Below are 20,939 nucleotides of genomic sequence, written 5' to 3'. Positions count from 1 at the left end.
CTTTAGGTAGTATAAAAATCAGGCATTACGATGCTCTTAGGTGTATTACAGTGTGTTTCCCAAGTGTGCCGTAGGGTCGTTCATCTCCGTAGGCCCTGACAGTGAGTGCTTGTCTCTCTGGCTAATGCTGACTGGGTGAAGGGGCAGGAGCACAGAGAGCTGAGACTTGGAGAGATAAGCGGGAACTCTTTGACTTGGGAGATGGGAGAAAGAGCGAACCCGAGTCCACACTGGGGTTTACTGGGGTGATGGGTGCCCTAAAGGCTCTCAAGCTTCATTTTTATTCACTTTTGTTCAACTTTTTCATATTTAGCAAGATTTTTCCGTCTTGATTTCTATTTTTCAGATTTCCTTCAGTATCATAAAAACTCTTTTGTCCAGCAGTTTTTTCTAATAAACCGGCAAAACTCCTTTTGGACTCAGGGTGGGTTGTTTTACACCACAACGGACAATTTTTTTTCCATTTTCACTATCATACAGCACTCAGGTGTAGGTAAACAATGACTCAAGAAGAAGTAAGAGCAGCCATCAAAAAACAACCTGAATATGGGTCAGGTCTAAAAAACCCTCCTCCAGTGCAGAGAACCTCAGTAACACTTCGTTTGAAGGCTTGTACTGCAAATGGATGCATTCTGAGCCGGTATACTGTATGCTGCATGCTACTGCCCATGCACTATATGGCCAGAAGTATGTGGACACCCCTCCTAATTATCGAGTTTAAGTGTTTCAGCCACACCCATTGCGAACAGATAAAATCAAGCAGTCTCGTAACCTCCATAGACAAACATCAGCGGTGGGGTGGGTCATGCTGAAGAGCTCAGGGACCAAAAAAAAGCTTGCGAAACTTCTGTCCTGCTAGATCTGCCCCAGTCCAGTATCTTATATGTAATGCGCATGTAAAAGAAACTTGAATTTAGGCAGCTGCTTGAATGATTGTGTCAGTGATATGTGGGAACAGCTTTTGTTGGGAGGACATAGCTATAAGTCATCGATAACTCAGTTAAAGTGTTAGCAGGGTACACAAATTAAACACGGACACATTTCAATGTTAAGGCTTTTGTCTAATTTTCTTTTGTACATGTTTCCTGTTCTTTTTCTGACACTGTAAAATCGAATAAAGTCTTTTAAATAAAGTCAGCCTTTTTTTTTTTTTTTTATTTTATTTACCAGAAATTGAATAAAAGAGAGCGGTCGGACTTTTTCCGCAGTACTCCCCCTATAAATTAACATCACGCACACAAAAAACTGTACACATTAGGACAGGTTTAATTAAGCTGTGTAACAAAGGTACTTTTTCCAGAATGACATGAATACAACAGAACTTTGCCATTTTTGAACAGTTTGTCAGTTTGTCACATTGAGTAAACAAAATATAAAAAGACAAAACAACAAAAGTCCAGCTGACTAGCAATGGAAAAAAACAGCCAAAGACTATATATCCCCCCATATGGAACGTGGTCCACACACTTCTTGGCTTCGAGACAAAACATGAAACCTAATTGTTAAGTATGAATGTCAACAATAACATCACAACTTTTCCAAACTACCACATGCAAAAAAAAAGACTGCACTCTGTGTAATTAACTACAGTCTTTTTTGGGCCCCATAACGACTCCAATACCAGTCAGACACATCAGGCTCCACCACCTCTAAAGTTCTGCAGAGATTTAACTCAATACTGACGAGGTGAAGTGGCAAAGTCTTCGCATATCCATAATCAGAATCCGTTCCCCTGCTTGGATGCCATTATAACCCAGTCCCCCCCCCCCCCCCCAGGCCCACACTCCAGTCTACCCCAAGCCCTTTGCTGCTGTTTAGGAGTGCACTTGGGGTTTATCCAGTCCCAGCTGCTGCTTTCCTCATCGTCTCCTCGTCCTGTACTGAGAGCTCAGTGAGTTTGCGGCCCAGTCTCTCATGCAAGTCCAGGTACTTGGCTACACAGCGGTCCAGACACACCGCCTCACCTTTTGACAGTTCTGCTTCCTTGTAGTGAGGGGGAACACATTTTCTGTGACAGGCATTTGTCATGCTGTAGAAGGAATGGAAAAAATGCTTTTACACACACAAACACACACACTTTCTCTCAACTGCATAAAACCCATAAACTATACTGCTTACTGCAAATCAGCAGAATTCATTTACACTGAACAATTCATTATTACAACTAATAACAATAACAATAAAGAGTTCAGGCCTGCTAACTGTGAGCAAGAGAATGAGAAACAAGCCAGTTCCATGAAGTGTTTCACTGCTGAAAATATTTCGGCTATCAATTACTCCGAGTACACCAGCGGTCTGACTGCACACCTGGGGCACAGAAGTGAGTTTGGATAGATCCATTGTCTGAGGCACTGGAAAAAGGCCACTGCAGCACCACAGATCACAATAAAGCCATAAACTATGCATTGGCTGGCTGTGTTTGAGCGTAGGAGAAGAGGAAAAGGTGTGCAAGTCACATAGGCACATATTTACTCTGCCAAGCATCTCCATTCCAAATTACAGTCTCGTGATCCAAGTAATTCAGAGAGCTGATGTGAAATTAATTCCAGAGAAACTTAAGAGTTCACACTTTAATACCTTTAAAAGCTAATTCACAATAACTTATTACATTAGACGGTTATGAATGCACTGCTGGATGCTTGAGATACTGTTTTATGATAGTTTTGATAGAATATTTTGGACAAAATCTTGAAATTTTTATTTATTTATTTATTACATTCAAGGCATAGAGGTACCTGCAGGCGGTCATAAGGCAAAATAGTCCACAAAGGAAGTGGTTTTCCTGTTTTTTTCAGTGGTAAAGTTTCCTTTGGGGACTAGATTACCACTATTTTACCATCATGAACGTCACAAATGAAAGCTCAGAAGATCAGTGTAGATTTAAGTCATTTCGAACGGTTAATAAAATGGCTATATTAGCATTGTAAGCATAACTCCTGGTTCCTATCACCACCCCTGTAGCGAAATCTGGGTCGGTGAGCATCTCATCAAGCCACCCTGAATAACTTTCACATCTCATCTTATGACAGAATTATGCAGAAATTTTGAAAAGCAGGTGGGACTTCCCTTTAACTGCAGTGCAAATATTTTTCTTTTAAGCAGGAGAGCGTAAACAGTGCTGTCCTGGCAACCGCCTGTGTGCCCAGAAACCAGAGAGCATGAGTGGAAATGGCTGTGCATGACTGGTGCAAGGACACCTCGAGTAAACAGACAGACGTCTGAATAAATAAACCATATGAATGACTTTAAAACTGAGAACACATGCATTGCTAAATCAGGTACATCTACACTGACCTACACTTCTGCATTCACTAGTTCATTTGTAATTAAACATCAAAGTGACAGGAAAAAGGAAAAAAGGCACAGAGACGTCTAGAAGCACACCTCACAGGTCCTGCGTCTACAGGACAGGATGACAGGCTTCACGCTCCACGTCTGCTCAGACCCTACCCTGCATGACCACCTGCTACACCAGGGCGGCACTGAGAAACCATCTCCACGCAGCACTGACGTTCCTGGGCCAGTGTTTTCAGCACATTGGGACAAAGGCCCCCAAGAAGTGTATTAAATCTTGTAGTGGTACAACTGGACAGAGTACTGCTGTACGAGCTGCAGCATCCTGGCTATTGAGATTAAACCAATTCCTATCACATGTACACTCTCAGAAAAAAAGGTATGACACTGTCACCGGGGCAGTACCCCTCTTGTCACTGTGGTGGTACCCTCAGGGGTACATCCCAGTACCTTTATTCAGGGAACATAATTGTACCAGAATCCACTGAAGTTATAATTTCTAAACTGTACTGACTCCACAGCCCCCCCGTCTCGTCTCCAGGCCTTTTCTTGTTCTGATTTAAAACGTTTGGTTATGAAAAGGTACAAATATCTACTTTTCCACTAGGAAGAAACTCATGTAAGGTCCACCACTGGACCTTAAAACCACTGCTGTACCTTTGAGTTACATTTACACTTATATTGTTTGTACCTTGATGAAGGAATCATGTACCTGCATAGTGCGTTTACTTCTAACAGTGTAGAGCATGTGCGTCAGTAATATGACCCATAACCCCTGAAGACCCCCTGTTGCAATACAGGGAATGTAAGGTGGAACAGACAGTGACCTTGACGCTGTTTCTAATCTTTTGGATGCACAGACTGCATTTAACCATCTGCAGGCATTTCCGAGAGCGACTCCTACAATTACCTAGATCACCTGAAGAGCTCGTTACTTGACTGTAACTGACAATGACCACAGGAGCCTAAAGGCTCCCAGACAGGACTGTTGCAGATGGTACACAGTCTACAGGGCAAAGCGGTGTCTGTCAGTAGGACAGTAGTCTGTCAGAACCAGAACAGCAGGGCGTCGTTTTATGTGAAATATTCTCAGAACTAGCTCAAAGAAGTGTCCGGGGGAGCTGGACAGCAGCCCTCGGAGGACCTCAGTGGCCAAAGGCTCTGTTAGCGAGCTAAGCTACTCGATGGCTTCCCACGTTACCGGTTGTACATGTCTGCCATCATCTCCACTTCCAGCTCCGCCGCCAGCTGCTGGGCTTTCATGGGGTCCATGTCTGCCGCTTGTCGTCTCCAGTATCTCCCCCCACCGTGAGCTCCGTCTAACCGAAGACCACCGGCTGCGCTTACGGTTTAACCTTCAGTACCGGAGAGCAGCACACGTGGGGTCGCCCAGCTCTCACACTTCTTCCGGTGTCAACATGGCTCTTAGTGCTGTTCGACTCCGACTCCGAGTCCGAGTGATGTGAATCAACTGAGTCGATTCCAAAAATCAAAACACGAGGAAGTAGATAAATATCTTTACATATTTACACATTAACTTCATGCGCTACCACCAGAGGCGGTTTATGAGGAGCCTGGGCCACTCCCCATTCCCCCCATTATATAAAAAAAACAGGACTATTAAACAGCAGAGGGCGCCCGCGAGTGAGTCCTCAATGAATGGGAGTGAATGGAGCCCAACGGCTAAAAACGAGGTTAAAATAGTTTCTAATATTTTACCCAGAACGTTTCTCTAACTTTAGAAAGCAGAAGGATGTATTTCACTAAAAAAGCAAAGAAAACTCGCCTGTCTGTTTCCTTTGTTCTACAGCCAACGGGTTTTGGCAGCAGGAGGCGGGTTTTACTGCTAGAGCGGGATGATTGATGGGCTGTTCGCGCTTTCTGACGTCATGGAGCTACACTAGGCGCCGTTTTAAACTCCTGTAACTCGAGTTTAAAAGCTCTTAAAAATATAACAGCGATGTTAGTGTTTTATGCTGCTCTGTGTTCAGAAAATTGTTTCATTATTTTACATTTAAAATGTTTAAGCATTTATAAACTGATTTTGCTCAAACGCTCCATATCAACCCATTCATTTTGGGAGCGCCCTCTAGCGTTTGAGAAAAGCGAAATACATCGTAGAGTGGCAATTCTCTCTACAAGTTCTCTGCTACTGTCTCCAGGGGCGGCGGTATTTGGACTCGGCAAAGATGCAAGCTTAGAAAGATGATTCTTCAGTAAAGAAAATGGTTCTGTACAGAACCATGAACACTCAAAGAACTCTTTTTGATTAATGACTATACGGTTCTTTGCATCGTGAAAAGGGTTCTTCAGATTGATGGAGAATGTGCTGTAGATAGTACTATATATAGAACTTCTTTAAAACTCGATATCATAAACCTTTTTGGTGCCATACAGAACTATTTATCTAAAAAACCCTTTTAATATACATTTAATCATGCAAAGGGATCTTTGAGTGTTCATGGTTCAAAAGAACACGAAGACCCATCTTTTTTAAGTGTGTAGACAACCGAATAGAGCTCCAATGAGACAAGCGCCACATTAAAATACAAATCAGACACACTGTATTTTCACTTTTCAGCCCATACTGCACATCTACACTATATTTCCAAAAGTATTCACTCACACATCCAAATAATTGAATTCAGGTGTTCCAATCACTTCCATGGCCACAGGTGTATAAAGCCGAACGCCTAGGCCTGCAGACTGCTTCTACAGACATTAGTGAAAGAATGGGTCGCTCTCAGGAGCTCAGTGAATTCCAGCGTGGTACCGTGATTGGACGCCACCTGTGCAACAAGTCCAGTCATGAAATGAACGGTACTTGTCTGACTGCACTGTGCCAGGTGTAAAGTTTGGTGGAGGGGGGATTATTGTGTGGGGTTGTTTTTCAGGAGTTGGGCTCGGCCCCTTAATTCCAGTGAAAGGAACTCTTAAGGAACTCTTAACTCCTAGGGGCAGTCGTGGGCTGGAGGTTAGGGAACTGGCCCTGTGACCAGAAGGTCGCCGATTCGATCGTATGTGGTGTTTCACTTCATGGATGGGGTAAATGCGGAGGTGGAATTTCCCCGGTTGTGGGATTAAAAAAGTATCACTTAATGCTTCAGCACCAAGAGATTTTGGACAATGTCATGCTCCCAACTTTGGGGATGGCCCCTTTTCTGTCCCAACATGACTGTGCACCAGTGCACAAAGCAGGTCCATAAAGACATGGATGAGCAAGTTTTGTGTGGGAGAACTTGACTGGCCTGCACAGAGTCCTGATCTCAAACTGATAGAACACCTTTGGGATGAACTGAAGTGGACTGCAAGCCAGGCCTTCTCATCCAACATCCAAAATTCGCATAAACACACTCCTAACCCTTGTGGAAAGCCTTCCCAGAAGAGTTGAAGCTGTTATTGCTGCAAAGGGTGGGCCGACATATGAGCGAATACTTTTGGCAACACAGTGTATGATATTAAGCCACTTAAACAGGCCGTTTTGAACTGCACTGTTTTGTAATGAATTTAAAAACCAAATATATTCACATACCGGCCTATTTAGACTGCAGCAGTTTAGCCCCACCCATTCAGAACGGAACACAAGGCAGCCAGTCAGGACAGAGCTCATTTACATATACCAGTCTTAAAGACAAAAACACACCTGCCTTTGTCCTTGTGAGGGATAAGGACAGGGTGGAAAATGGTCAAATGAAAAGGAATTTGGTACATAAAATCACACAGACCATAATTTTCACCTCAGCGACAAAAATAAATATTAGATTGGATAACTAGATTTAAGACAATTTCACTAGCGCTATCACTTTTTTACCATGTAGACAGTTGCTTCACGTGAGATCTCAGAGCCCACTAACTTAGAAACGGTCATTTACATTTATAGCATTTGGCAAACACTCTTATCCAGAGCGACTTACAATTTGATTATTTTAGGCCAAGGTGGTGTTAGGAGTCTTGCCCAAGGACTCTTACTGGTATAGTGTAGGGTGTTTGCCTTGGTGGTGGACTGAACCCCAGTCTACAGCATAGAAGGCAGAGGTGTTAACCACTACACTATCCAACCACCGGTCATCCAAGGAGCTCATTCCTACAATCATTAAATCCTCCCCTACAACACCAGCTGTTCTTTAGGGACACAGAAGGTCATCTTCTAAATTAAATGGCCTTTTAATGTTGGACGTTAACAAGGTACTTTGGGGGGCTAATAGTCACCAAATGAACTATCTAAACTGTACCTGATTTTCCTGCCTAGTTCAGCGGTGGAAAGTCCACTACTAGATAAGCTGACTGTAAGCCAGTTTCTGGTACAAGTTGTTTTTTCCGGTTTGTCCACAGCAACTTGCAGCCGATCTAAGGACACAATTTTAAGACAATTATACAGTAACAGCAGGACAGAGCACACTGTGTGTTTGTGTGTATGCAAAATAGATCATTTCTGTGTAGAATCTTTGCTCAAAGCCGTAGAGTCGACTCTGAATTCCCAAATGCCTGTAGTTGGAGAATCGAGTCTTCTCGTGATTGACTCCCAGCCCTAATGGCTCCTGGGATTTTACTGCAACGTCCACTTTGAGCCTTGTGGTGTCATTATTGGAGTATGAAGTTTATTGATTTTTTTTTATTGTTTTTAAATATGCCCTACCCAAGTACTCATTCAAAATTATAGTAGATATATTTTCTTCAAACATTAGGCTTTTCTTAAATGGCATAATCAAACTGATAAATGAAAAACAAAGTACAGTTACAGTAATTTTGCAACTCGGAAACAATCTCAGAAATATACTAATCTAACCAACAATGCCAATTTTTTAACTGCACAAACATAAGATTTTAAATATATACAGTCATACAGAGTCATAAACAACAACAAAATAACAACAAAAATTGCCAGTAGGTTGCAACAAACTGATTAACTTATTAACTCATAAAATCTCAAAGATTTGCCGTGGACTCTCAAATTTTATGGTATAAAGGGAAGAGACTCAGCCTTCTACTTAAGAAGCGTTCAGTTTGTGTCCTCTCCAGTTACATCAACTTCTTCTTCCTCCAATTCATCTTCCTCCTCCGTTAGAACAGTGATTGTTTCTCGAACTGATGAAGATTGTGGCAAAATACCATGATAACTCAAGAGATCATCCACAACTACCTCCTCGTCTTCATCGCAATCCTGGGCCTCATTCTCAACGTTCACTCCAACTGAAATCACTGCTGTGAGATCCTCGCTGCTGAGATCAGTCTGCTCAGGCTTTTCTTCAAGCGGGACAGAAAGTGCTTCTGTGGCTGTGACTGCTTGTGAATCTGCTTTTGTTAAAGCTGTAAAAAAACAAATGAGAAATCTCTCTCACAATTAATGGTATGGATGATATCCAAGATGAGAACAACTTAATTTAATAATTCTAGTTCTAATAATTGCTAAGCTTTGCAGTCCACTAAAACGTAGCAACAGCATTATCAACATGTTGAAGCCATGGATTTCTTCTCTTCTGATGTTTGATAAGACTTTTGTCCACGGCCAGCAGTGAGCCAAGAGTGTGTGACAGGAATTTTTCAGCCCCTCAGATGTAGTCGGTATCTGATGTTTTCCTCTAAAGACAAAACAGCACTCACTCATCTCTTACCACAGCTGCATTCCTCAAACCTGAGGAAGTCAGTGTATGTTACTCAAGACTTCAGTGATCTGTGAAACTGTGCCCAAGTGAAACCTTAAGATCATTATTATTATTTTTTTTTATATATAAAATGTTTGCAGTTAGTCTAGAAGAAATTAAAACATTGTCCTTAGTAAATAAGTAAATAATCCCGTTTCCTCCCTCCGAACTGTATATACACTTAACATTAACCCCAGGCCTATATGTTGTAGATAGATAAGCAGTCAGTTACAGGCAGGATGTACTCTCCACTGTAAATGGTTTTCATGTACAGTATATTAAGATTAAGATTGTGACCCTTATTAGTTAGTATAGAAATTTCACCTCCGCATTTAAAATTTAACCCCTCCGTGAAGTGAAACACCACATACACTCTAGTGAGCACACACACACTAGGGGGCAGTGAGCACACTTGCCCGGAGCGGTGGGCAGCCCAATCCGCAGCGCCCGTGGAGAAGTTAGGGGTTAGGTGTCTTGCTCAAGGACACCTCAGTCATGTGCTTTCGGCTCTGGGGATCGAACCGGCGACCTTCCGGTCACGAGGCTGGTTCCCTAACCTCCAGCCCATGACTGCCCCCAATACACATACATATTTACAAACATAATCATCCAGTTAGGAGTAGATCTGTGGTCATTCACACAACCGTGTGTTGAAGTTAACATGGCAGTACACTGTCCATACCTAACTGAAGTAAATCTGAACTAGGCCTGTCACAATCATGAAATTTTAACTGATGACTAATGGTTATGTGAATAACTGCATTTAACATTTTATGCAACTATTAAAGTACAAGTGCAAAGCAGCTAAATAGGCTGGATGATACAAAGCACTGTAGTGTGCGTAACAAGCGTCTACACTGACAGCTTACATGTTTGAGACGTTGAAAACGTGAGTAAAATAAAACTAGTTGTGCATGCAGGGTTAAAAGTAAAACTAACTATGCTGTTATTTGAACATACATACTCCTAAACAAGTCACAGATAAAATTTAGAACTTGGGAGTACGAACTAGACAAAATGTCTTTCTTACATTCATCAGGCTCAATCCAACTGATACACAACGGACTCCCACTATGATAAAATATGATCTGATATGCAATCCAATGACTGTGGAAAATAACTGTGGTCAGCTTAATTGTGATAACCTCAAATAACTATCACTGTATACTGTATAATAATTGTAACAAATGTATTATGCAATAACTGTGACAGGCCTTACCTGATCTAAGACCCTGGGGCATTAAAAACCGTCTTTAACGATCCGATCACGACTGTGCAGCGAGACATAAAGCCGCTTACTCATGGCATTTCCACTCATCTGGAAGGTTTCTCCAGTGACTGGACTGGATTTTATGCCTGAAGGAAGTTTACTACATCAGCGTCTCCCTGCATGTCTACACACGTTTAGATCGACTGAACCGCTAACGCAATTGATAAAGAATCAGAAGGTGGTTTGAGTAATCACAATGCACCTCTAAGACACACTGGACCCATTTAAATTAGTGCCGTCCACCTGTGATCACCTAGGAATCATGATAATGCCAGGTGTTAACAGAGCCTAAGACTTCTCAGTAGCAAATGTCACTTATTGTGCATTTAAAATTCACTTTGCAATGTTACCTTCATCTGATGACATGATTTCAACGTCACTCAGAAGAAGCTGCAGTTCCCCTGGGTCCTCCTCATAAGTACCAGACTCTCCATTAGTCACGTCGAAACTTTCTTCGGCATCAGTCTTTTCAGCAGACATAGCTGCCTGCTCTCTGTGACCTGCACCAACTGGAGCACTTCCTTCCATTATTTCTACCTCAACATCATTTCTCTCAGCTCCTTGTGATTTGTCCTTCTTTGAGGGGATTTCCACCATATGAACTGCTACCATTTCTGTATTCCCTTTCAATTTCTCATTGTTCCAAACCTGGTTAGCTTTTGGGTGAACAATGTGTGTGTTTGCAGTTGCTTTATGATGGAAATCTTCAGTCCTGTCCAATGTCAGCTCTATACTTTCAGATATTTTGGTTGATGTACTTTGAGGGTCACAAACCACATCACAGTTACTGCCGAAGTTGCTTGCCAAAGGGACAGTATACAAATGAGACTTGTGACTGGATAAGGCAGGGTGAACGGAAGCAATGCCAGCGTCTGATATTTTGTCTGCTGAGTTCGTACCCATTTCTGTTTCTGAGTTTTCAGTCAAGCCATTTCCATCTTCAGATGGCATTTTCAAGCGATCGTTGTTAGTGTTTTTTGAATCCACATTTTTGTCCTGAACTTCCCCTGCTTTATAATTCACTTCCACTCTTGTCTCCATTTTACCTTTTCCAGCTGACTCTCTCTCTTCCCGTTCATTGTCGACAATCACCAACTTTCTTCCCCTCACGTGATCTCTGTCAGTGAGCTTTCTGAACTTCTTAATGATCTCAGTTAGTGGTGGACCAGTGATCATTTTCCTTTTAGTCTTCTGAGAATTCTCGGTCTTCAACAAACTTGCACTTAGTTGCTGACCAATGGGTGGGAAATGCCCAGCGACACTGGTTCCAAAACTAAAAATGGTCTGGTGGAAAACCTGATCAACAATACTTGTTTTTTTAGCTTGTCTAGCATTCACATCGGGTTGTTTGGCTTCTTCCTTGTTCAAGTTCATATCAGCAATCACTTCCTCAAACTCTACCGAGGCATTTGGCATTTCAGACCCTTGCGCTTTATTGTCTTCACACCCATTGGTCATCTTGCTTTCTGCCTTCTGCAAATCTTGGTGCTCAGCGTAAGTGGAAGCTGTAAGACTTGTAGATTGTTCATCAAAATCATTTGAATTGCTCACCATTTGTGTAAGGACTAAAGCCTGTTTCTTTCCTTTGGTGGGCCTCCCACGTCCACGTTTTGCTACAAGACAAACCACTTGTTCTTTATCCTTTACCAGATCATGTCCTTCATTCTGTACACATCCACTGTTTGTTTTGCTCCATTTTGAAAGCACTTCATCTTTGCCAGCACAAGTGGAAGCCCTAGTATCTACAGATAAGCTGTTCAAAGTCTTTTCCTTGCTCAGGTTTTGCACAAAGTCTGCAGGATGATTTCTTTTTTTAGGGGGTCTTCCACGTCCACGTTTTGCCACAGAAATAGCAGGTTCTGTTTTGTCCTTGTCGTGGGTGCATTTATCTCGATCCTCCCTCTTGATAGAGTCATTTGTCTGAAATTCTGTTAACTTAATCGTGGATTTCTGATCCTTTGATACATGGTTGACAGTGTTGCCAGCCCTCAGCCAATATATTTTCCTAGAGCAAGGGTAATCGCCGAGTTGTGTGGTACTGATGTCTTCAACAGCCTCTCCATTTCCACTGCTAGGTGTCATGATCATAACTGTTTGTGTATCAATTCCTTCTGAGTCACTATGAAACATCTTACATTTTTTCATATTTGCCCCACTGATCCCAGCCTCAACTCTGTGCTTTTTTGTAGATATTCTCTTGACTTCTGACTCTCCTATCTGCCTGTCCAGTTCATTGTCTTTTGACTCTCCAAACATCTGATTCTCAAGACTCTGGGTCATTACCTGTCCTAATATGCCCTCACTGGTGTCTTCCATATGATCTTTAACTGACCTGGAACTGCATGAGCCTAGTTTGGAACTATGACTGGATGAAGATGCCTTCTGCGTTACATGACAATGAGCATTTGTTTGGTTCTGCTGGCCAGTTTTGCCTGGAAGTGATTGTGCCTGGCGAGAAGAAATCCTGTACTTCAAAGCTGGTTTTAAAGTGACAGATGATGCAGAAAGTGATGAAGACACGGTCACTTGGCTTAGACATTCCTGGGTAAAGCCATCAGTCTCTCCCTCTTCTGACACGAGAGGTGAAAGACATCTGGGCAGTCTCAGCTCATTTAAATCCATCCCATCAGCAGAACCAGTGACCTTATGTGTTGTATGAGGTAAATGATCTGGAAGAACTTTAGGATCCCTCCAAATTACAGCTTCAGGACATTGTTTTCCTGCTGCTGAACTGGCTGTGTCACTGGCAGTTTGTAGGGGTGTGCTCACTCTATCTGGAGCATCTTGTGCTGCACTGCTTGTGGCTGCTCCTGAAGTTTGTAAATTCCATTGACGACCTTCACTGGTCTCACTTTTAGTTTGTTTCACTGACTGCACAAAATGATCTGCAGTCCAAAAGAGATTATCTAACACGTGCTTCAACTCGGCTACATTTTGATGTGGCATCTCAATATCTCCAGTACCAAAAGGAAGACTGGACAGTAGCACTTTCTCTGACGCAGTGCATGGCAATATGAAAGATGGATCAACATCTTTCTGGGACGTAGCAGATAGAGAAGTATTATCAAGTAACGATGGGTCACCTGCAGTTGTTGCCACATTCTTAAGCTCTGTTGTTTCGAATTTAGATTGGCTCTCACAACCAGGACTCTCAGGCCCTACACAAAAGCACAAAAATAGTTCTGTTACATTCTGTTAAGGCCCACAAAAGGTGCGCAGAGCAGTTATATTGATGTAGTCACACACTGAATTGTTTACCAGAGTGCCATGCTCTCATTTCAGTTCGAATAAGGAAATGAGGAAATTAAGATACACCAGTAGAGTGAGGAGTATTTGCTCAATCTATCTGAAATCTCATCATAGCCAGATAATTAAGGGCTGCAGATTACCTGGCTCAAATGTTTTAGTAATTGGTTAAGTGCTGACTAGCTTTGAGGACTGAACGTGGAACCTTAATGAAATCAGTCTGGTTGACAATTCTTATTGCACATTTTATCTCCAATATTTTATACTGTGTAATAAAAAGTCCCCATGGATAAAAATGACCATTGCCTGAAGTTAAAATCTACTGTGTGTAACAAGTCAACCTGATTGCGCTGTACATCACAATTTTATTTATTTTTCCCCCTCAATTTATTTTTAATGTTGTTGACTTGACATGATTTCCCCTACATCACATTACCGGCCAGGGAAACAGTGAAGCCGTAACTACACAAACAGTGAGTTTTGCAGGACATTACAAGCAGTACACCAAGATATGTATGTAGTGTATGCAGCATGGTATTTACCTGCTTTTCCTTGTGCAGAGGAACCTGTTATAGGCGGCATCTTCCCAACAACAGGATCCCCAGGGCCTAGGTTATTTCCATGCAAGCAAAAGCAGGGAGCAGTAGCTGCATCAACAGTGTCACACTGCCCCGTTTCTGGGTCCAGGTGTGGTTCAGGTGATTCATGTTTCTCATTCTGATGATGCAAGCTGCTGTTTCTATCCATCGGCACTGATGGCAAGATGTTTAGGCCCATCATAACCATATCCTCCAAAATCCTTGCAATATGCTCATCAGACTCTTCGGCTTGGAGCATAACTGGTGACGCAGGTGGCATTTGTATATGGGAGGAGTGAGGTACTGTTTCGTGGTTATGGAGACCAGACTGCTCTGAAGCATTCTTAGCAGGGGTGGCAGGAGGAGACATAGTCAGGTCTAAGGGAGGTGTGAGTGTTACAGTTGCAAGATCCTGACGAGAGACTGTGGGAGAAGGGCTCAGAAGAACCTCAGGACAGTTCCTTGGCGGCTGTGTGCGTGTGAAACCATCCTGAGACGAGATTAAAAAAGGGAATATGGACCTGTATCAGTGGCTGATGTAATCGGCTGATGTTGTGGATGCAGATAGATTTATCAATATTAGCAAAATTCCCATCAATAATGCATAAGCTGCTTGTTTTATTTTAATAATGCAGTAACGTGAAAACTATGTAAACAGAACTGATGTAAAATTAGAACTAATTAACAGAAATCTACAAAACTGCTAAGCACAGTAGGATGCTCCACTCCTTCTATTACAATATTAATGATATTTAAGAATGTGAGTTTATTTGAGTTTAAGAAATTTGACAATTGAGGACTGACAATCACAGTTAACAACGGACAATCATAACAGTCAATATAGCACTGCCTATAACTACATGAATCTCTTAATATGTGATCAAGTAAATTACAAGCATTATCTGAATTTCCACACCCTTAAAATGAGTGAATGGTGAAAAACAGCAATTTAAATTTCCAGTTCCACACTGCTCAAGCCATAGTCGGTAGACATCATCCAACAGGGTAACTCCTCTGCACATACAGAAGGAACAAATTTAAACCCAAAACAACTGGTACCTCTGGTACTGGTAGATAACTGCTAATATTGGCAGATGTGTTTTATACAGTCACATATTACATAAATTCATAGAGATTTAGGCAGTGCTTTACTGACTGATACGACTGTCACTTGTCAACTATGAATTGTCAAACGTGTTTATCAGTAACACATTGCCCCTATGTATTCAGGTACATCCGACAGGGTAACTCCTTTAAACATGTAGAAGGAACAAAAACCCAAAAAGAACTGGTACCTTACTGTGGCTCTGTGTCTGTCCTGGGCTGGCATGACCCGTCCCTGAAGCAGAGGATCCATCAGCTCCGCTCTCCTCTTGGACGCTTATAATCTCCCATAGTGATCCTTTTCTTCTCCTCTTTAGTTTAATCTTTAGTGAGATCTGAGTGTCTTCCTGTTGTTTGAATGCAGAACCACTTCGGAAACCAAGTTTTTCAACAAGTTTACGAAAATCTTTCCCCCCAACTTCTTTAACTCTTTCCAAAACACTGGAGTTCAGAAGATCTGACTGAGCCTCATCAACATTCAGTTTTTGTCTCTCACAGATTTCTCTCACCTGGCCTATATTCTGTGGAATCTTTCTCCTTTTGTTTTTCACTTGTATTTGCTGGCAACATTGAGAGTGGACAGGATTTAATGCTTTACTGACGTTGGAGGAACTAGTAATATCTTTCTTCGAGTGAAGTCCAATAGCTAAAGTACTAGTAGTGTATTCACTATGCACAGAAACCAAATTGTCGGGCCTGGTTAAAGATGGTTCAGACTCCAATACAGGGCAAGCATCTGCAAAGTAAGCATAAGGACCGTCTGTCTGAGTCTCTGTATGCGTAACACTTTCCCTTCCTACCATCATCTGCACATCTGCATATTTCTTTTGTCTTTCTGTGTCTTCTGTTTGCAGTCCAATCTCCTGGCATCTCACAGCTTTGTCCTGCTGCCCATTCATAAGCTCTTTCACCCCATCTATCAAGTGACTGAAGCCAAGCCTGTGAGCAATGGCAATAACCTCCTCCTGTTCACCAGGCCCCTCCCCTTCCATCTCCCCAGAGTACAAAAAGCCAACTAGCTTCAGGAGGGCACGGGCATGTACTGCCTGGAGGTTGACTAGTCTGCTATACCCTGCTGGAAGTGAAGAGGAGTTGGTGAAGGCTCTAGAAAAAATTGGGCTGAGGGCAGATAACACACAGCTATGTGCAGGAACTGAAACACCTAAGAGTGTAAAAGCATAAAAAAGTGGAATGAATGGAAAGAGAACAGGGAATATGGAAATGTATTTGCATAAAGAAGTCAGGACACATACAAAACTTTTTAAGATTAAGAGACCCTTATTAGTCCCACAACGGGGAACTTCACCTCTGCATTAACCCATCCATGAAGTGAAACACCACATACACACTAGTGAGCACACACACACACTAGGGGGCAGTGAGCACACTTGCCCGGAGCGATGGGCAGCCCAATCCGCAGCGCCTGGGGAGCAGTTGGGGGTTAGGTGTCTTGCTCAAGGACACCTCAATCATGTGCTGTCAGCTCTGGGGATCGAACCGGCTACCTTCCGGTCATAAGGCTGATTCCCTAACCTCCAGCCCACGACTGCCCCTTTTACTGTTTAACTTTTCTAAAGCACTTTAAAAACCTAAGGTACTTACAATGCACTTAAGATGCATTAAAATATAACTTAAGGGGAATTCTACCAGGTTTTTTTTTTTTTATGTAAACATAATTTATGATTTATATACACAACTTGCCAGTTCTCTCATAGTGGTGGTGACAGAAACTGGTCTGAGGAATTCAATGCCTCTAAATTCCCAGTCACAAAAAGTTATCACATGAAATGGTTATGAACGTAAAGCATGATGTCTCAGATGTTTCATGTTACTTTTGAGAAAATCTTTTGACCTGAAATATATTTTAGAAAAGGCATCCGTGGTGAAAAGGTACACACAGGGCACTGCAGGCAATTTTTTTTTCTTTTTCAGATTTACCCCTTTTTTAGTTTTTCCATTATCAACATAAAACATAAAAACTTAGCGACTCCTGATTACTTTTACCATCACTACAAAGACATACGAGTCAGACAGTTTGAATGACTACTATGAATTATTTTGTTTACATTTCAATCATTGCACTATGCAGAAAAATAAATAAATAAACAAAGGAAATTCCCCTTTAACCCATGGGTTCCCAATCTCAATACTTTCATGTTTTGCCTAATTCAGTGCATCTGATTGAACGCATGAACTGACAAGCTCAGGTAAACGTGGCAGATCATGGAGTTGCCAGAACCGAGAATCAAATATCTGTTTAACAATCCTGGCAGGACCTTGCCCTCAGCTGCCCTCCATTCTCACCCCCTTCTTCCTCTCACCCTCAGTCTGAAGCAGTGTGTCACACTGTAGGCCATTTCGCTGCTGTTTCTGCAGTTCATGAAGCAGGTGCAGGGCAAAGCCAGGCTGCCTGTACCTCCACATCCTGACAGCTACGAAGACAAACAGGAGAAACTCAGAAAGAAACTAACATTTCATTAAAACAGTCCGTAGAGCAGTAGATGGGCATGTTCAGCAAAATCCAGCTAACGTGTTAAACCTTCTCTACGAAACTGGACCAAACTAGCCAATGCATTACATCTGAATCGGTATATAAGCTTAACAGAAGATCCAAACTGGCACATTTTAAGTTGATGGCCGATAATCAAACTTCTTGCCAATGCAGAGGGGTCAGTGTCAGGCCCTAGAGGGCTGAACTCAGGACCAGCTTTCCCTGTCTAAATTAACTGACCATTTACTGAAAGAAACCTCACGCGTTCATCCTCAGCAGTAATTAGCCTGAAATCGCCATAGCGAAGTTAAAACTAAGAAAGTGTAACTTAGAGGCCCAAAACATCAACACACCGGCTGGAAACTGAAGCCCACGCCGACAGGATAGCGGCTCGTAACTAGCGGTAGCTCATATAGCGCTACCGCTTAAAATCAGAGCATCTTGGGTTCTGTGCTCTTACTCAAGCTCGCTGCTTACCAAATCAAGTGAACTCCAAAGTGAACAAAGTAGCAGGGACATACAGGTAGCCAGGTTAGCGAAAGAGACCAAAACATCAATGAAGCACCAGGTGGCGAGATCAACTAATAGCAGCGCGGCTAACAGGACAACAGGCAACGCGATTTCGCCAGCCGTTAAACACACTTCACCAGCTCCTCATTAGCAGACCCAACGCCTGTTTTGTCATACTCGATGCTTATTTAAGCAATCTTACTGATTCCCGCTTCACGAAGATATTTACATGAATGCCTATAAGCTTTTTTACTACACAGGAAGCTAGTTAGCGTTAGCGCCGCTAACCTGTTCAGTAATCAACGGACGTTGGGTTGACGTGTTGGTCTGAGCCAAACTCCCCGTTAAGGACTGACCTGTGACTCTGCAAGCGAAATATTTGTTTACACGTGCGACTGAATCGCCGTTTCTTCCTATGGCTTTTTTAGGAAGTAATTTAGTCTGGGAACAGGGCCGAGCTCGTTAACTTACACTTACATGGTGGCGGCTCGGCAGCGTCCATACCGCCTTCGAAGCCTGAGGCGCTCGAGGGGATTAATCGAAGGTTTGGCAACCGAGAGGGCTACCTTAAAAGTCATGATTCGTCTTTTTCTTTCCCAAACACGAGATGTTTTGGAGAGGTCGTAGGTAGACCAGAGCAATCACTGTTAAGACCGTGAATGTAGAATCAAAGTGCTTTATAACAATCTTTACAACCCTGTAAAACCCAAAAATAAAAGAGCACTTTTTTCCGCCTCTCTGATGTTAAAGGAGGCCTTTGATGCAGAAATGGATGGGTTACCTTTTTTATGTTGTTTTAGGAGGTTTTTACAGAAATGTTGCAATATTGCAGCATCGGGCCTGGATGGGAGCAGAATCCGTGTATTTGCACTCACGCTGTCAAAACAAATGCACTGAACAACTCGGTTGATTTGCACTGTGGATTGCTTACAACGCTCTATAACAGTAAATAGCATAATTAATAATCACACATCGGTCGTACTTTTATGAATCTAAATTTATTGTGGGGGAGAAAAAAAAAAAAAAAAAAAAGATTGAAAACTTGGGTGCAGATCCAGGACGCGCTGGAGGAGCCCGGATTAGTGGGAGACGACGGCGATAAACACTCGTGTTCATGCACGGAGGTTCTCCAAAAAGCAGTTCCTTTCATCTGAGGAGCACAGGCGCACATCCTGTGGTGGTACACACGACCTCCTCAGAGCAGTCCCAGGTCTCTGTGGTATTCCTGTCATGGACGTCAAAGGGCTCCGTGACGTCACGGATGATGTCAACGATGATAAAGGGTTCCCACTGCCTGAAGATGTTGATTTTATCTGAATAAAATGAGAAAAAGATCAATTACAATGTCAAACATAGATTAAAAAAAAGAACTATAATCAGTGAAATATTTAATAAGGCAAACAACAAAAATGGATTCATACCAGGATGAGAGAAGATGCTAGTTGCACCTGAAACCCTCTCCTGTTCAGCATCTCTTTCTTGGGAATGTTGCAAGCTGTGCAGTCCCACCTGTAGAGGAGCCAGGCGCTGATTATGGAGAGGATGATTGTGTGCCAGAAGATGTAAATGTACCAGCGGTGCGATTTCATCGGGAACCTGTCCATGGCAGCAAATGAGTCCAACAAATCCACACCACCCATGTATTTATTGTAGGCACCCACTGTACTCATTCGTGTTTTCTGTCAGAGCCTGGATCATGTCTTCTGACACAAACTTCTGGAAGTACTCTAGTGGTGTGTGGAGGGAAACAGCACCGCTGGTAACATCTGGACCAGAGAAATCAGTACATGGACTAGTGAAATCCTTTTCAGCCAGCGACATCGGTCCCGGGGAATAGTCCAATGAGTTGTTTGGCTTGGTTTGGTTGCCTCAACGTCCTCCTCCTCATCAGCTGGGCAATCCATATGTGTCTGATTCCGTTTGTCCACTGGACCTGCATCCTCATCCACGTCCTTTTCACTTGATTCACTGGTGTCTGATCCATTTCAAAGTCACCCTCTCCGGATTGGACAGCTTCAATGACATCTTTCACAGCACGAACACGTTTCCTTGCGTGTAGCATTCTGGAATGGAAATAGTGGGAAGAGTTTGCTGAAGTCTGAATCATTTTAATGCAAATTAATGCTAATTATGCGACGTATTCCACTCAAGTCACACAATGCTGTGTGACCACTTAGATTAACATACTGAAAGGAACACCCTGGCTTTAGATATTTGAGCAAACAAAGCCCAGAAAAACAGCTGTATGTGTATTTTTACAGATAAAATGCAGACAAAGTTTCAAATACCGGTACTGGAAGGGCTTGAGACACCACAATTATAAATCATGTTTTCATTCAGAATTATTCAAATCTGTTCTAAACAGATAAAAATATAGAAAAATTGCAATTAAATCAAACATTTCTAGTAGTAATAACTATTTCACAATGTGAACATTTGAGAAGTGCTATGTGCCCATGCATTGTGCAAGGTGCATATGCCATTTTGACTACCATCCTTACCTAATCCTTATGCATTCAACAATAATTTAGTTAATTACATGTGCTAGACATTCTAATAATTGCAATCAATAAATATATAATAGATTTTACTTACTTCAGTGTTGAGATATCCACTTCAATGAAAGAGGGAGATGTGCATCCAGGAAAGTTTGCAAGCTGTATGACTTCATGGCCTGATGGTCAGACCTTATTTACAATTCAATGGCATTGCAAGGCTAAACAATAAGACCTAATGCCCATGTAAATAAGGTCCTACAAGAAAACATTTGCAGGTTTGTTTTTGGTAGAGCTAAAAGTGATGTA

At 42.3% G+C, this 20,939-nt stretch overlaps 2 protein-coding genes across 2 annotated transcripts; both read right to left on the bottom strand.

Annotated features, from left to right (window-relative positions):
- Positions 1–1,782: 1,782 nt before the first annotated feature.
- timm10 (translocase of inner mitochondrial membrane 10 homolog (yeast)) lies at positions 1,783–4,830 on the bottom strand. The gene is made up of 2 exons (XM_017710170.2): positions 4,496–4,830; positions 1,783–2,029 (listed from the first exon to the last, which is right to left on the bottom strand). Exons 1-2 carry the CDS (start codon positions 4,564–4,566, stop codon positions 1,834–1,836), a joined length of 267 nt encoding a protein of 88 aa, XP_017565659.1. The 5' UTR covers positions 4,567–4,830; the 3' UTR covers positions 1,783–1,833.
- A 3,353-nt stretch (positions 4,831–8,183) lies between these two features.
- On the bottom strand, positions 8,184–18,713 carry LOC108434754. Its single transcript, XM_017710118.1, has 7 exons — positions 18,613–18,713; positions 18,424–18,499; positions 17,456–17,566; positions 15,326–15,481; positions 13,995–14,520; positions 10,557–13,364; positions 8,184–8,601 (listed from the first exon to the last, which is right to left on the bottom strand). Exons 1-7 carry the CDS (start codon positions 18,711–18,713, stop codon positions 8,294–8,296), a joined length of 4,086 nt encoding a protein of 1,361 aa, XP_017565607.1. The 3' UTR covers positions 8,184–8,293.
- Positions 18,714–20,939: the final 2,226 nt, after the last annotated feature.

Source organism: Pygocentrus nattereri, chromosome 5 (genome assembly GCF_015220715.1).
Source record: "Pygocentrus nattereri isolate fPygNat1 chromosome 5, fPygNat1.pri, whole genome shotgun sequence".
Taxonomy (NCBI): domain Eukaryota; kingdom Metazoa; phylum Chordata; class Actinopteri; order Characiformes; family Serrasalmidae; genus Pygocentrus; species Pygocentrus nattereri.
The sequence above is the reverse complement of the archived record's forward strand: the minus strand, read 5'-3'. Positions and strand labels throughout refer to the sequence as shown.

Bases quoted from the DNA above. Each gene is read 5' to 3' on its own strand.
- timm10 (XM_017710170.2), bottom strand. From the start codon at position 4,566: ATGGACCCCATGAAAGCCCAGCAGCTGGCGGCGGAGCTGGAAGTGGAG. The intron at 2,030-4,495 runs GTAACGTGGGAA...TTCCTTCTACAG, and splicing joins ATGGCAGACATGTACAACCG to CATGACAAATGCCTGTCACA.
- LOC108434754 (XM_017710118.1), bottom strand. From the start codon at position 18,713: ATGACTTTTAAGGTAGCCCTCTCGGTTGCCAAACCTTCGATTAATCCC. The intron at 14,521-15,325 runs GTACCAGTTCTT...ATCTCGTCTCAG, and splicing joins AGACACAGAGCCACAGTAAG to GATGGTTTCACACGCACACA. The intron at 13,365-13,994 runs GTAAATACCATG...GCTTTTGTGTAG, and splicing joins CTCTGCACAAGGAAAAGCAG to GGCCTGAGAGTCCTGGTTGT.